At 42.1% G+C, this 12,955-nt stretch overlaps 2 protein-coding genes across 4 annotated transcripts in view; one reads left to right on the top strand and one right to left on the bottom strand.

The window, feature by feature from the left end:
- Positions 1 to 274: 274 nt before the first annotated feature.
- On the top strand, positions 275 to 4,049 carry ckma (creatine kinase, muscle a). The gene is made up of 8 exons (XM_018691893.2): positions 275 to 357; positions 1,648 to 1,855; positions 2,086 to 2,240; positions 2,400 to 2,532; positions 2,721 to 2,892; positions 3,032 to 3,155; positions 3,236 to 3,425; positions 3,560 to 4,049. The coding sequence occupies exons 2-8, from the start codon at positions 1,663 to 1,665 to the stop codon at positions 3,736 to 3,738; spliced, it is 1,146 nt and encodes a 381-aa protein (XP_018547409.1). The 5' UTR covers positions 275 to 357; positions 1,648 to 1,662; the 3' UTR covers positions 3,739 to 4,049.
- mark4a (MAP/microtubule affinity-regulating kinase 4a) overlaps positions 3,634 to 12,955 on the bottom strand; it is a 25,816-nt gene continuing 16,494 nt past the window's right edge. The window contains exons 13-18 of one of the 3 annotated variants that reach the window (XM_018691892.2): positions 12,442 to 12,653; positions 11,326 to 11,429; positions 10,823 to 11,104; positions 9,115 to 9,197; positions 8,355 to 8,403; positions 4,248 to 8,280 (exon numbers count right to left, since the gene is read on the bottom strand). In XM_018691892.2, the coding sequence (XP_018547408.1) occupies positions 7,893 to 8,280; positions 8,355 to 8,403; positions 9,115 to 9,197; positions 10,823 to 11,104; positions 11,326 to 11,429; positions 12,442 to 12,653 (1,118 nt within the window). In that variant the 3' untranslated portion in view covers positions 4,248 to 7,892. Of the gene's footprint in view, positions 8,281 to 8,354; positions 8,404 to 9,114; positions 9,198 to 10,822; positions 11,105 to 11,325; positions 11,430 to 12,441; positions 12,654 to 12,955 lie in introns of all 3 variants that reach the window. The other 2 variants (XM_018691891.2, XM_018691888.2) reach the window with 2 other exon arrangements.

The following is a 12,955-nucleotide window of genomic DNA, read 5'->3' as shown; positions in this document are numbered from 1 at the left end:
TCCCCCTAACACACCCCTCACTCACCTTTGTGACCCCCTCTCAGATACTCCCACCATCCAACTGGTGCTATGTATGGGCCAAGGGTGGGTGAGGGGTGGTGAGGGTACAGCTGCAGTACCCGTCTTGGATGACTGAGATGTAAATGTGTCCCTTTCATAAACTGTTCAGAGTATCAGTACAGACACTGTGGCCAATGAGGGTGCAGCAGGCACTAAAATGGCCAAGCCAATGGCTGAGTGTTGCCCGCTATATAAGCAGGGAGCAGAGACCTCCAGATTTGGGTGACCCCTATTTTGGCTGTGGTGAACAGGATCTGATCCCAAGGACTGTTACCTCTGTTCTTGTCTGGTGTGCAGGTAAAGAATTATCACAGTGATTATTAGTTTATGGAGTTAAAGAAGGAGGATGAGATATGTGCAGACTGATGTGAATTTGAAGAACCATCCAAAAATTTAGAATGGCAAAATAACTCTTTTTGGATGCTTTTTCTCTGCAAAGATGGGTTTTGGGCTTAAAGTCCACAATGAAACCAAAGGATAAATACAACAATCCTGGGATATCTGAACCCATATGATGCTTTGAAAAAAGATCCCTAGTGGGCAACAGAGGTCAATGAATTTTGTCAGATTATTTTCAGTTAAGTGAAAAGAGTCATGAGCATGTTGTTTTAGTATAGCAGAATTGCATTGGTGTTGCACTGTTAACTTGTATTAACTTATTCTTGCTCTCTGCAAATGGTTATTTCATTTGGACAGTGATTTATGTGGACAGGTGGTTCACAGTTGGATACATGTGAGAGAGACTGCCTGAAGGCCCTGAATGTTCTGTAACTGATATTAGCCATTTAAGGGTTACACTGTTAAGATGGATTTTTGAGCTTTAAGCTAAGAAGACAATTGTTTTTAGCAAAGTGATTACTGCATCGTAGTCCACTACAGATCACATTTCATGTGATGTAACAAGTGTGCCATTCTTTTATTGCTTATGTGATCAGTCCATCAAACCAAGATGAAACAAACTAAAAAAAAGGTAACATGTCTCTATAGAAGTAAAGGGATCGTGCTGGATTGTGGTGGATGGAGTGGCTGGAATCATCTGCAGCTTGTCAGTCAGGAGTTAAGCATAGTGACAACTTTAAGTGATGCAATAAGTGTTTGATCCTGTAGAGTGAGCAGTAGTATAAGTGTGGTACAAAGAAGGTGTAGAGTGTTTTCAAAGAGCAAATGTATGTAGAACATGATGAGCTTCTTCATATGTATTTATGTGTCAACATGTAAACTGGAGAACTGGGGTTGTGTGAGTGCCAAAAGAATCAAAATGTTACTTGTATATGCTGGGGACATTTTAAAGAAATGGTTTACAGTCATATGTGCTGATGCTAAAAATACCCAGCCAACACATGCTCCTCCCCCTACTCTATTTCAGCTGGACATTTGAGCTGCTGAGAATTGAGTGACACTTGTTACCAGGATTCCTCTGCCAACAGCACTTAAAAGCTGCAGCTGTCTTGCAGAATATCCAGAATATCTTCAAATGCTGAGGATTTTTTGTGGATATTCAAATCACCTTCACCTACATATAAATTAGGATGAACTAGTTTTGGATCAGTTGAAGTTTGCTCATACCGTGTTTCCTTCTCTTTGCAGTGTTAGAAAGCAATCATGCCTTTCGGAAACACCCACAACAACTTCAAGCTCAACTACAAGGTTGAGGAGGAGTATCCTGACCTGACCAAGCACAATAACCATATGGCCAAGGTCCTGACCAAGGAGCTGTATGGCAAGCTGAGGGACAAGCAGACACCCAGTGGCTTCACCGTGGATGATGTCATCCAGACTGGTGTTGACAACCCCGGTGAGGCCCTTCAATTTAGACAAAGATATTTTTTTATGATTTATCATTTACACACATCCAGTTCTATGAAACTCTACAAAACTACAGTCATAGTAAACATTTCTTAGCTTTGCCTGTGAAGAAAATCACCTAATTATAAATTATTATTAGCTTGTCTCACACCTTACAGAGAGTATCACCTTCCTTCCCATCTTATAATTCCTGCTTTCCTATTCGCTCCCTGTCTACAGGTCACCCCTTCATCATGACTGTTGGCTGTGTCGCTGGTGATGAGGAGTCCTATGAGGTCTTCAAGGATCTGTTTGACCCCGTCATCTCTGACCGTCATGGTGGATACAAGCCCAGTGACAAGCACAAGACCGACCTGAACTTCGAGAACCTGAAGGTGCAGCACTCTAGTTTTCAACAAAGAGCAAAAAGCATTATGGTTTATTACGTGAAGGCCCATGGAAATTTATAAATTACTAGAGAAAAACTGATAAAAGGAACTAATGGTGCTCTAAATTACTCACTTTGTAATTGAACTTCATCATTTTATCATCAGGGTGGTGATGACCTGGACCCCAACTATGTTCTGTCTAGCCGTGTTCGTACCGGCCGCAGCATCAAGGGACTCACCCTGCCCCCCCACACCAGCCGTGGCGAGCGCAGACTTATTGAGAGGCTGTCCGTTGAGGGTAAGCTATTAATAACTTGAGTACAAAAGTGTGCAAAAAGTTGAGCAGTAAGCTGGTCCCAAACTATATGCTGTCCTCAAGAATATACACTAATGAACTCAACAAGGAAACACTCTGCCTGTTGATTTTATGCTAAATCACTGCTTAATAGAAGATACAATCTCTTAACAGTACCTCTGTCTCTGCAGCTCTGACCAGCCTGGATGGTGAGTTCAAGGGAAAGTACTATCCCCTGAAGTCCATGACTGATGCTGAGCAGGAGCAGCTGATCAATGATCACTTCCTGTTTGACAAGCCTGTCTCTCCCCTGCTGACCTGCGCTGGAATGGCCCGCGACTGGCCTGACGCCAGAGGCATCTGGTGAGTACAACAAACACTTATCAGCAGACGAGCCGTGGAAACACTTTTTTTTAAACTATCAGTATGGATTTAGACTTTCATTATGTTTCTGTATTACCTGTGTGTTTCATGTTGATGCTTTGCATCCAACCCCATCCAGGCACAATGACAACAAGACCTTCCTGGTCTGGGTGAATGAGGAGGATCACCTGCGTGTCATCTCCATGCAGCAGGGTGGCAACATGAGGGAGGTCTTCAGGCGTTTCTGCGTTGGCCTGCAGAGGGTACACAAAAAGTCAAGTGTGGATTTAGTGTGGATTGCTGCTGGATGTTCCTCTGACTCACCTTCTTTCTTTTTTGTCAGATTGAGGAGATTTTCAAGAAGCACAACCATGGCTTCATGTGGAACGAGCATCTTGGCTACATCCTGACCTGCCCCTCCAACCTGGGTACCGGCCTGCGTGGTGGCGTCCATGTCAAGCTGCCCAAGCTGAGCACACACCCCAAGTTTGAGGAGATCCTCACCAGGCTGCGTCTGCAGAAGCGTGGCACAGGTATGCACATACATGCTCTTTTGCTTGTACACCTGTGGATCAGCCTGGCAGGTCTATGAAGATCTCTATAGAGAGTCAACAGCATTATGTGATATTATGTGTAATCTGTACCTGATTTCCTTGGTCTTCTTTAGGTGGTGTGGACACTGCCTCCGTGGGTGGTGTGTTCGACATCTCCAACGCTGACCGTCTGGGCTCCTCTGAGGTGGAACAGGTTCAGCTGGTGGTTGATGGTGTTAAGCTCATGATTGAGATGGAGAAGAAGCTGGAGAAGGGAGAGGCCATCGACAGCATGATCCCTGCCCAGAAGTAAAGAGGGACAATCCTATGTTTTTCTCGTGACCATTCATGTGCAATCGAGCCAGCTGATGGGCATGCAGAGGAAACAGCTGCTCACCTAGAGACTCTTGACTCTGCCCACCTCTTTTTCTTCCTTCCAGCTTTTTTCTTTTCTCTGTCCTTTGTCCTTTTTTTCAAGTTCTCCTGTGTTGGTTGGTAACATCCTGGGATCAGCCTCCACTGAGCTGGGTTAGCCTAGCTGACGTGGCATCACCTACTTTTTGTTATAAAGAGTAACGATTATTGAACCTGTTCAATAAAAAAGTGCCCCATGAAACAACTAAATGAACCATTTTGGTCTTTTTTTGCAGCATGAAAAACTCAAAGTCAAAAAGATCAAAGTCATGAACAACTATACTGAGAACTTAACAAATATAATCTTCACATATTAATACTCACCTTGTTAGATGATCAAAACTATTGACAAATATTCAGATTGTGTGCCATAACTATGAAAACAAGACACCAAAATGAGGGAAAAAATGCCAACATCTGTGAATTTTATTAATCTTCAGCTCCATGTTCTCCTTATATACCAGAATCACGCAATCTCAGTTTACAGTTTGTTTCTGAGGGGTGGAATTCAACAGTAGAGCTATGTCAAACTGTGTGTTATTCTGTCTCTTTTGCATATAACATCAACTGTTTCCAAAATCAGTTTGGAAATGACAGTGCATGTTAAATACTGAGCCCCCTGGGGTTGTAATACTGTACCATCCACCATCTGAATCAGACCAGTGGCACACGGTCTCTAAGCAGTTACACAAGCATTTACTCAACACTCGAATCAAAAAAACTCTTTTCACAGTAGATTCCACCTTAAGACAATGTTCATCCTTCTTATGCTAACAGTGAATTGTTTTACATTAAGCTATTTGCTTTTTAGCCTGTTTCATGTCAATAATTTCCACTGAAATGCTTCGCAAACAACTTCATATTTGCAATCAGGAGACAATGACGTAACATTTCTATGGCTTGAATGCAACCTAGGGCTTTCGACATGTCAGGGACTAATTGGGATCACTGTAAATTCTGGTTAAAATAGAACCGCCGATAAAAATTGCACAATTTATTCCCAATGTCCTAGCCAGATCTAAAACAACATTTTTTGTACACACTGAATGTTGTGGTACATTTCATGGCATATCTAAATACTTCTAAGAACTCAGAAACCCTCTTGAATGTACTGAACCTATCCTGTAGCAAACAAGGCGGAGTGAAGTCACTGTATTTCACCCAAACCTTTCTGTTGGTTTTTTGTGAAAGGGGGAAAGGACCTGGTGCTACATCTAGCACCATTTTCTTTGTATCAATTCATGTCTAAAAATTGACCGTGTCTGCATTTCACAAAGCTTGCGATCCTACGTGTGCATCATGTTTCATTTTTTACTCTAAAACCCAAACTCTGAAGTCATGCAGGATTGCAGGTTGGTTTTGTTCCCCATTGTCACTGACAGAAACTGCTTTAAACTAGAATTACTTCCTTTGCTCTAGCTATAAATAAACCTTGAGCTCTAAGATATATACTATATTCATATATTTTATATACAGCCATCAACTGACTGATATAAATCCTGTTTTTTAATGATATTATTCTAAAAAATAAATAAAGTACCTGTGCAAATATCCACAAATTGAAGTGTTTCACATTTAAGACATTGGCGCCCTCCAGTGGCTAGTTCTGGGTATTACCTATACAGGTACACTGGAAGGAGCTGATTCAAGTCAAAGCAAAGTGCATTGAGGTCTATATTACCTAATGCTAATATACACCACAATGAGAAACGTCCAGGGAAAGGACAAGGACAGACTCTTGGTGTCCATATTGGTTTCTGCTTCTCACCCTAAGGAGGAGGACAGGTCAAAACTCCTCTCCCCCATTGGGCTCCATGAAACAGCACACACCAAACAGGACTGAGAAGATGCCATAAATGGGTCTACAACATGAGAGTGTGGATGATGGCGGAGTGTTTCCCTATAAGAAAACAGGGTCTCAAACAAAGAGCTGAGGAAAGCCAAACGCTTCTTGTGACAATAGAAAAAAGTTGGTGGTACATACGTATGTGGACAGCTAGGGATGGCGTCCCTGTTAAATTAAGGGAATTGGAGAGTTTATCATGGGTGGGAAAGGAAATGGGGGTTGGGAAGGGGGTTGTTTCGGGTCACCATGAGCAAAGCCACAACTGAGAGATAGTATTAACAGTAAATTAGCAGCCAAACAACATGATCTCTGTAGCCTATGTAAATATCACAGTATGTTATTCACTAAAAACAGGGAGGGAGAATAGAAAGCTTTCTCAGTTTTTTCTGTTTCTTTTTTTTTTTTTTTTACATTAAATATGTAGTGTATGAAGGCGCTGGGGGTTGTTCACTTTAAAGGCAACGGACTAAACTGAAGAAAATATCATCCACGCTGCTTTCATCGTGCCTTTTCCAGATTCAGAACACTCCCCCCTGATCCCCACAGCCCACAGTCATCAATAATGGACAAACCGTTTATATACTGTGCCACAAGAAGAAGAGGGTGGACACTTGAAAGTGTGTGTTTCTCTGTGTGTGTGTGTGTAGTCTGAGAGGTTTCGCTACTTGGCTGATCCACTTTTGTTTCCCATCAGCATACTGACATGATGACTGAGGCGAGATCACATGGCACAAAATAGAACCAAAGAATTGCATTGCACTGAAAATACACCAGTGTCTTTAATATTGTGGTGGGACGACTGACTGCTTTCAAGGTCAAGGTTTGCACGACATTTGTCACCCACCCTTGCTATAATCACCTTGAAAGACTTGAACACTTGAGGTTTGAGTTGGAAAGATCTTCTCAGGTATGTGTCACTGCTGTTGTGTCTTCAGTGTGATGCTTTTGAAGAAAGGTAAAGGGATGAAACGAGGGGGGAGGTTGGAAAATCCAAATGCTTTGAAAAATCTGGACATTTTTTAGTGTCATTGACCGGTGCTGACAGGCAATGAATCCAGCCAATCAGAGAGCAGCATGTAGTGTGCATGTTGTCCTTGCAGGTATCTCAAGTCCATTTCACTCTTTTAGAGAGCCAGTATAGATGATTTATTCAATGAAAATCATGGTTTGTGAATTATATAACCTTATAATACGTAACCAAATAAGCTGTATCGATTTAATTGACGCAATAAAATTCTAAAACAGAGATTGACTGCGCCATCTTTTTTGATGCATGAAACTTAAGCTAACCAAGAGGTTTGTTTCTCAGCTAATTTTATCTACATTTTTAATTTCTTCCTTGTCTCCTGTGGAGAAACTAATGTGAACAAGAGGTGACAACTCTACTAGTTCATCAAGCTCAAGATGTCACTGGCTCATTAGTGTTAGAGTCAACCTCTGATTGGTTTTTGTGTTCCATGTCAGCCTCTGATTGGCTGCTTCAAAGGCCTGTAAACCCTGCTCCCACTGACCTTAATCCAGTGCAGTCGTCACTGCTGTATGTACACGAATCAAAGCGATGCAACCCTCTGCAGCTGCTTTTCTTACCACTGTATCTAGCCATCTCCACGGTTGTGCATGTTATTGTCCCCAGGTGACGAAAAGTCAGCAGATAATCATTGTGAAGATGGAAAATGAACAGTATACGTAAAGGTGACATATAAAAGAACAATTTAAAAAAAGGACTGGCTTGTCAATGACAGCCAGTACACAAGAGATGATGGTTTTTCTGTAGTGGTGAAAGTGACAGTGGGTAAAAACAAATGATCAGAACAATAAATAACAAAATTAAGAGTCATTATGGCTAGAGTAGCAATAAAAAATATTCAACTAGATTCCATCTGATCCAGGTCCAGTGGGTGCAGTCGCTCAGTGAAGAAGTTGGCTGAGCTGAGTGGGGTGATTGGGTAGAGAGGGGGTGCCTCAGTCTATGTGACTTTACGGGTCAGGTGTGTGTGTGCATCTGCGTGAGTGTGTGCGTATGTGTGTGCGCAAGGGGGGGTAATCACGAATGAGACAGAAGGAGAAGTCTTTTCTCTCGGGTCCAGCCCCTCACCCCTTCACGGCTTTTTTTTCCTTTAATTATTTCCACCCCCACTATTTGCACACACACAAATCAACATTCACTTACACAAAAACACACACTCATACGCAAACACACCCTCTGCTCAAAGTTCAAGGTCCTTAGAGATTTGGGTGGCAATGTCTCGAAAAGCTAGCGGTGCCCCCCAGAGTCGTGTGTAGCGCACCCCGTTAGAAGTCTCGGAGTTGCCCGTGGAAAGATGGCACACCTCGGCCTCGAAAGCCACGCGGCCCCCTGCCACGCCGTGGGTACAGGAGAGCAGAAAGGGGCCGGCATGGTGGACCTGGCAGCCACATCCGAGCGCCGCCTCCCGCAGAGCCAGTACCACCTCCGCAGGGTCCCGCCGCCCACCGCTTCTCAGATCCCAGCCACGTCCGACGGCCCGGGGCTCGGACGCTTTTTGATACCCAGGTAGATGGCAACTAAGGACAGGAGAGAAAACCAGAAAAATGTTCATTGAACCATAGATATCACTGCTGGTCTCATAATCAAAAGAGAATGATAATCCGGTTTATCAGTGCAGTCCATGCAGCTGGACCACATGCACTGACCTTGTGACCGCAAATCTCCTGATTCCCTCAGATTCATTTGTGACCCTGTGAGACAAACAAGCAGAGTAAGAGGTAATCCACTACAGTACTATGAGCAGTATGACCAACCTATAGCTCTCAGATGAGAAGGCATTCAGCAGTGGATATTATACAGTGAAACCAAGCAAGCATCAACAAGAAGCATGTGATGTGTAGAACAGTGTGCCCACCCTGAAATGCACTTTCTCCTTTTTTCACTGCAACTTTTAAAGCATGCAGACGTAATGCAATCCTTTCACTATTCATCACTTGTGTGTTTGGTACACATTCCCATCCACTGATCCCAACATTTCCCCACTGTGGGACTAATAAAGGATTATCTTATCTTAACAAAATATGCAATTAACATTCAGTGAGTTTTAACTAATTTCAACCACAAATACAAAGTGAAAACATAAAACAACATTTCTAAGGGTATATTTAGGATGATAAAAGACATAACCAATCTCTACTGACAATGACACACTGATCCTGACACTGAAAATTAAAAATAAATGTCAAATAAATTTTCCTTGATTGCAACCATGCTCGAAACCAAGTATGTGAGATCGTGACACTATGAAGATATTTAAGTCATGCAGACAAGCAATAATTCATAGATAGGGGAATGAAAAGTTAGGCAGGCATTCATGGACCGAAGCAAATTCCCACGTGACCAGGCAGACAGATGGGGTAGCACAGGAAGACAAGAAAGAAGCGAGAGACATGGGAACTTACTAACTGTTTTTGATCCTTGTGGAAGAGTACAACCCGAGACTGATTTGTTTGAGCCCTGGCGCTTGGATGGGTCAAGGTTGACCCTGATGCCATGACAGGGGAAAGCAGAACAAGATAAAGATGGAGAAAAAGAGGGAATACAGGGTAGGACGAGGGGGTGTGGGGTAAAAGAGAAGATAATTGTATCACAGGAGAGCAAGTGGTGAGAAAGAGCACAGCGCAGGAGCTGATTGGCAAGGATAAAGCTGAGGTTTGATAAGATTAGACATGTGTGATTATGACAACTGGGAGGGAGAGGGGAGCAGAGGATAATCCAGGGCCACAGAAGGGCTTGCCAAAAGGCCTGGGTGAATAAAATGTTTTGATAAGCCCAAGCTGAATGGCAGAGCTTCATAAAAACAATGCTACATGATTTCATATCATATATGGTATTTGATTTAACTTAAAATTAATCTTATACTCACCCCAATGGCAAAACAAGCCTCAAAAGCTAAATTGCAAAAAAAAAATGAGGAATGCAAACATAAGGGCCCTGCTGTCCCAAGGACCATATAACAGAATGTGGAAACCAGAAATAAAATAAAAGCTGTGCAGAGTGTAGAGAGTTAGGGAGGATTGTAGCAACTGATAATGTAACAATAGCTTTGTAAATTAAGAGCCTGTCTACAGTAAGAAAATTTCAAAAGAAAATGTCTGAAAACCTAAACTTATTCTAAGTCAAGTATAACTAAAAACCTAAAATTCTAGCCATGAAAATATGCTTACTTATTGTCTTACTGGGAATTAGATACAAAGATCGATACCAGTGTCATGTCTAAACATGAAGCTACAGCTAAGAGACTGTTAGCTTAGCTTAGCTCAAAGATTGGAAGCAGAGGGAAACAGCTAGCACAGAGTGGCATCAATCTTCCCCAGATATACTGAAATCTTGTCTAAATGAAACTTTATTCCCAGCTAAACAGGTTCAAGTGTAAAAAATAAACATATGACCATAATATCTTTGCCTAAATAGTTCAGCAAATACCTAATAGCTGTTAGCTTAGCTTAGCATAAAGATTTGAATCAGCGGAAACAGTTAGCCTGGCTCTGTCCAAAGTTCAAAAATATACCAACCAACACCTCTAAGGCCTCTAACTATGCTCAAATGTAAAACAACCCTGCTAAGAAGTAATCCAGCAAATAATTCCATTAAACCACAGTTTGTCGTTTTACACTTCAGTTTCTGTATGGATTGAAAGACAACATATAACACGTTAATTATTAAGATTTAATGGTGTATTTTTGAGCTTTTGACAAAGCCAGATTAATTATTTCCCCGTCTCCAGTCTTTATGCTAAGCTAATCGTGTCCTGGCTCCAGCTTCACATTTAATGAATAGTTGTGGGAGTGGTATCTATCTTCTCACCTAACTTTTTCAAAGTGAATATTACTGACTTAATGTGATATTACTATGATGTTACATTTTCATCATATATACACTAAATTATTCTACATTTATTACATTATCAGTGACTTGAGGGTTTAGAGAACAAGCAGAGGCAGTAGAGTTTCACCTCTGTTAGATTTTCACTCTGTGAGAGACTGTTTTGGTCTATCACAACAACTAATCAAGAACTATAGTGCATCAAACACTGGTGTGCTTCTAGTGTTCAGAGACCATGAGCAGTGGGCCTGCCGATGTGGTTTGTGAGCTGTAGTGTACATCTACCTGCGAGTGAGTTTCGAGGTCAGCTTGGTGAAGAGGTTGGAGGTTGCCCTGGTGCGGGCGTGGGGCAGGGGGCTGGCATCGTGATGGGACAGAGTGGGTGATGTGGGTGGGGCAGAGTAAACTGGCGGTCCACGATCCCTCAGCTGTCCCCCGTGAAAGGTGCTGCGAATTGTGGAGCCTCGGGTCAGACGGCATCGGTCCGAAGAGGAAGAGGAGGCAGCTCCAGCCCCAGCAATACTGAGTGTGGAGGGAGAGGCTGCAGGCATGCGGTGGCCCAAGGAGCTGCAAAGAATAACACAACAGAAAAAATAATTTTGTCTTAAGTTCATAATTTCCCTAGATAAAACCCCCTCAGCATCGACTGGGTCTGAAGAATACAAAAATCTGTGAAATAACTATGATGCAGCTCAAATATTTCATCAAATATTTGGTACACTCACATCAGGCAGCAACATACAAGTATGAATACTCAGAATATTTAAACTTTCAACACAAAGCAGTACCTGTTGTCTTTGCCGTTCTGCAGAAGAGAGTGTCTATCAGCGCCCGAGCGGTCTGTGCACACATATGTATTCCGACGTGTCATGGCGCTTCCAGGGATATTATTCTAAGGGGAGAAGAATAAGGTAGAGAAGCAGCAGATATTAGAGTCACTTTGGTGCAGCAAAATCCACAACACATCATTTCAGTGCCACATTCACCAGCTGAAGGACTATGTCTGAAAATATTTAAAAAATAACATGATGCTACTATTACTAGTTACTACAGCTGAAACACAAAGCTGTATCTATATCTGTTTATCTGTTCACAACTATATCTGCCTTTGAGACTATACCAGACGTGGTCGCATGATCATTATCATCAATTTCTGATCATAAGCATGAATAGAAATTACTTAAATAATAGAGCATGTCCGGTATTTTTACCCTAACTTGAAGAAAAAAAGGAAAAATGTGTCTAAAATGAGTCTACAAAGCTGTGTGACTGTTAATGGTCCAAGTGAAAATGAATAGTGGAAATAGAACTGGAGCTTTTAACAGTGGCAAAATACAAGTCAGAACTGCATGATTTTTCTATAAAAAAGTGGTTGTGTGTATACAGAGACGAAGCCCAGAACAGTCAAGTTTGTATAAACTGTCTTATTAACAAAATGAGCCACAATAGCTCATTGCGCCATATAACATAATTCAAAAAAGAAGTTTCGCATGCCAATGCATGAATTGGTTCGATGGGAAAAGAAATGAGGAAGCTATCAACAAAGTTCTGAAAAGCATTCTTGACCATTTCAATGCACTTTTGGGACGACCCCTTACTTCAGCTTGTCAGAATTTGAGCTGTGAGCTGGGATCTGTCCTCTATGGATACTGGATTCTGATATGACTGTACAAGATGAGTTCTTCTGATTACACTGATTACAAAGTGAGTATAACGTCTGCATGTTTCAGTCTGACTGAGCTCTGACTCTGAGAAGTAGTATGATATTTGTAGCAAACTGTCAGGGTTGACAGAGAAAAAGTCAAAATTAATGCAAAAAATCTCATATCTGTTGATGATTATGCTGGGCAGAGTTCAGGAACCCTGGTGGCAAAAGCCTGAGCCCCTTAAGTTTAAAGCCTTACTGTGGTGGCAGTCATGTCTTTGCGGCGATCTGGGATCTCAGACTTATTGGGGTTGTTGGCACTGCTGACCATTGGGCTGGAGGGAGGGAGGCTGTGGCTCCCCATCACACTGCAACTGGCCTTACGTGAAGGCATTCGTCCCTCCCGCAGCTCCCGGTCGCCCGTGCTGGTCGGGCTCCGCTTGGGGTGCATGACGGGCATGGAAGGCCCACCTTTGTTGTGGAGGACAGCAGAGCACAGACACACAGAGACTCATATAAGGAGTATTCTGCAAATACAGTGGCTTATGCAAAGTAAAACTAGTCACTTTGCTATCTTATAAACAATAACCTAAATAAAAACTTCTCCGAGTTATGAGACTCCAGCTTTCATGATGTCAACTTTTGAAGTATGAAGACAAAATCTGTTTTTGTACACATAAAAAATACATGTTGACTGAGTAGCAGACAGTGTGACAGGTACTATTTATTTCAGATGAAAACTGCAAAGTTCTAGATTTCCTAAATTCATAACA

The sequence above is a fragment of the Lates calcarifer genome, linkage group LG20, assembly GCF_001640805.2.
Source record: "Lates calcarifer isolate ASB-BC8 linkage group LG20, TLL_Latcal_v3, whole genome shotgun sequence".
NCBI lineage: Eukaryota > Metazoa > Chordata > Actinopteri > Centropomidae > Lates > Lates calcarifer.
This window is presented reverse-complemented; position numbering and strand designations above follow the sequence as displayed.